The sequence below is a fragment of the Tarenaya hassleriana genome, unplaced genomic scaffold (genome assembly GCF_000463585.1).
Source record: "Tarenaya hassleriana unplaced genomic scaffold, ASM46358v1 Cleome58, whole genome shotgun sequence".
Lineage (NCBI taxonomy): Eukaryota > Viridiplantae > Streptophyta > Magnoliopsida > Brassicales > Cleomaceae > Tarenaya > Tarenaya hassleriana.
This window is the reverse complement of record NW_010968329.1, coordinates 488,129-491,315: the sequence shown is the minus strand read 5'-3', so window position 1 is coordinate 491,315 and position 3,187 is coordinate 488,129. Positions and strand designations below refer to the sequence as shown.

Sequence of the window (3,187 nt, the reverse complement as noted above, 5' to 3'; positions counted from 1 at the left end):
TAGGGAAAATACAAGGTTTACAATCTTTGTTCAGAGAGGTTGTATGATGTATCGTTATTTGAAGGAAAGGTATGCTATCTGATATCCTTATTCACATGTCATCTGGACGTCATGCATATCCTTAGATGCCCTGCAACATTGTGATTAATGATTCCTAGTAGGGTATTGACATTGTCACAATCCGAGGGGCCACAACTACAGACTCTTTGGTGTCCTATATTTGTCTCATAAAATTGTTATAGGGCTTTGATTTCTTTGTCGTCAGGTTGCCAGTTTCCCATTTGATGATCATAACTGCCCGCCGGTCCATTTGATCTCATCATTTTGCCAAAGTGCTTACTCATGGTTAAAGGAGGACATAGAGAATGTTGTGGTTGTGCACTGCAAAGCTGGAATGGCAAGGACGGGGCTTATGATCTCAAGCCTTCTGCTGTATCTGAAGGTAAGATATTTATCCTGACATTGTTGAACACGATGTCTTTTATTGGGAATTTCAAAACGGAATCTGTATTCATTGTCTTTTCCAGTTCTTTCCGACAGCTGAAGAGTGCATGGATTTCTACAACCAGAAAAGATGCGTGGACGGAAAAGGGCTTGTGTTACCTAGCCAAATTGTGAGTCTTTTTTACTGGTTACATGACAATCTCATTTAGAAACAAATTTCTTGTTCTATTGACACTGTTTATGCTAACCAACAAGTCTGTCTGAGTCATCTGTTTTTAGAGGTACGTGAAATACTTTGAACGGATTTTGACATATTTCAATGGGGAAAACCAACCGGGTCGCAGGTAAGTTCCAGTTACAAATATCTTAAACTTGCATGGTGTTGTGTATTTTTTGGTATGCATGGTGTTGTGTATTGGGACTAACTATACCATTAAATACTTATTTTTTAGGTCTATGCTTAGGGGTTTTCGGCTTCACAGGTGTCCGTATTGGGTCAGGCCATCCATCACTGTTTCAGACCATAACGGTGAGTTGGTGATGATTGTTTTTTTTTACAAACCATTTTGAACTGGATGCCGCCATCTGATTTTGGATTGAAGATTGTTTGAAAGTTAAATTCCCAATCATAATAATGCTCATGATTTAGTCACTGGTTTTGATTCTGAAACCTGGTTTTTGGATCATTTTATGGATCAAACGGCCAATGTTGTGAAAGGACTGATAGATCTCCAGATAGAAGAGGTTGAGGCCAAAAAGGCCCCAGCCGAGTAGCTGTCCGGGGTTGTCTTTCTTCTATTTTGGGTTAGTTGTTTCTTTAATTGACCTTTGGGGCTTTTGGTTTTATCTATCTATTTTTGGGTTTGGGATTTTAGGATTTTCGATTCAATAATAATACCTAGGGTTTCCTAGGGCCGTAGAGACCGGCCTTAGTTAAGGGCAAGTTTCTGCAGAACATAAAGTAGTTGAGAGTTGATCAAAGTATTAAGAGGCAGACGCACCTCAAACAGCGGTCGGATGCGCCTGCGTCCCAAAATAGCGGCAAAACTATCTGGATATAAACCCCGGTCCAGTTTCTATCAGTCAAAATTCTCAAAGCCGAACAGTCACCTTATATCTAGTCCTTGTTAAATAACATTGCTTCTGGATTACCGAAGCTCTGAATCATGCTTATCTAACACTAGTAGTACACATAATTTACATTCAGGTGTTCTCTTCTCCACCAAAAAACACACAAGGACGAAGGATCTCTCGGTGGGTCACCCAACCTATTTTGTTAGGGAAACAGTTGTGGATTTGCGTTGCACCATTTACAAACTCTAATGGTTATGCAGCCGGAAGACTTTTGGTTCAGTGCACCAAAGAAAGGGATTATGGTCTTCGCCCTACCGGGAGAGCCTGGTCTGACTGAGTTAGCTGGGGACTTCAAAGTCCATTTTCATGACCGTCAAGGAGATTTTTACTGGTTAATAGACTAATATACCTTGAATTCAATAACCTTCATTTTCTGGTTTTCTTACAAAGCCCTCGTGGCCTTTGATGAATCTCAGTTGGTTAAACACGGGAATGATGGAGAACAGGAAGATTCTGAATACAGATGACCTCGATGGGTTCGACAAGGTAATTTCTGAATGCTTGACTGCTCGTTTAAGGAAAATTTTGGTTCTTATTTCTCTCTATCATCTCTAAGCATATTGCTCTCTTCGAACCCACGTTTTGGGTCTCATGTTTCTCTTTTCTGATACTTTTTCCGGTCTGATTACATGCAGAGGAAGCTACCTTCGCCTGGATTTCAGATCGAAGTTGTTCTTGCTGATATCTGCTCTACTTCCCCTGCAACAACCCCTCGTTCACAAACAAAAACCGAGACACCGAAAGAAACTTCATCTAATTGTCCCCCGGTTGAGAACATTGAAGCGGATCCAGAATCGAAGAAAGAAACCGGGAACTCTAATAAAGATGATGTATTCTCTGATAGCGAACACAGAAAACGGCACTCGGGTTCATGTGGTCCGAGTGAAACTCCCCCCATTACCCAAACTACTGAATCCAAACGAAGCCCGGATCAAGTTTCCAAGGTAACACAAGCATTTGAGAATGTCTCTATCTCGGGAATCCCGGGAAATGCTGAAGCAGCCGAAAAGAAGACCTCGAGTTTAGATGCTGCAAACTCAGAGAGCGAGTTCAAGGTAATGGCAGCTGATGCGTCAGTGTTTACGTTTGGAGACGAAGAAGAGTATGAAAGCGAGTGAAGGAAGTCTCATTGATGAATCTGTACATAAAAAGATTACCCAAAAGAAGAAAATTCAGTTCTAAATTATATTATTACATGTTCAGTCAACATTCAATTTCATTTTTGTCGTTATTTGTGATGTCGAAGTATACTTTTATATTGCTCGTGCTGCGTGAAATATACATGTACTGCACACAAGTCACATTTATGTTGTTGATTATGTCTTACCATTTTGTCGGTTATATTCGATTTTTCTTACTTTGGTTAGTGATGGCACGCACCGAGTCTTATATTTAATACCCGATTCGTACCACTATCCGCAAGTATACGGTAGTTATAGTACCGGGGTCGAACACGAGGATTAGGATGTATTAGTCTATCTCTAAGTTAGATTTGGTGGTCAAGTAAAAATGTGGTTTGTGATAAGTGTCGGAATACAAGAAAGCAAGTAAAATTAACGGTTTGTAAAACGATGGGTTGAGGCGTTGTAGGTTCGGGATCCCTCATGAG

The 3,187-nt window shown here is 40.5% G+C and overlaps 1 protein-coding gene across 2 annotated transcripts in view; it reads left to right on the top strand.

Moving 5' to 3' along the window:
- LOC104798792 (phosphatidylinositol 3,4,5-trisphosphate 3-phosphatase and protein-tyrosine-phosphatase PTEN2A-like) overlaps window positions 1-2,919 on the top strand; it is a 5,371-nt gene extending 2,452 nt beyond the window's left edge. For both annotated transcript variants that reach the window (XM_010520991.1, XM_010520992.2), the window contains exons 5-13: window positions 4-69; window positions 266-442; window positions 528-614; window positions 724-788; window positions 897-973; window positions 1,652-1,698; window positions 1,779-1,909; window positions 1,995-2,064; window positions 2,214-2,919. In XM_010520991.1, coding sequence (XP_010519293.1) covers window positions 4-69; window positions 266-442; window positions 528-614; window positions 724-788; window positions 897-973; window positions 1,652-1,698; window positions 1,779-1,909; window positions 1,995-2,064; window positions 2,214-2,696 — 1,203 coding nt within the window. In that variant the 3' untranslated portion in view covers window positions 2,697-2,919. The remainder of the gene's footprint in view (window positions 1-3; window positions 70-265; window positions 443-527; window positions 615-723; window positions 789-896; window positions 974-1,651; window positions 1,699-1,778; window positions 1,910-1,994; window positions 2,065-2,213) is intronic.
- Window positions 2,920-3,187: the final 268 nt, after the last annotated feature.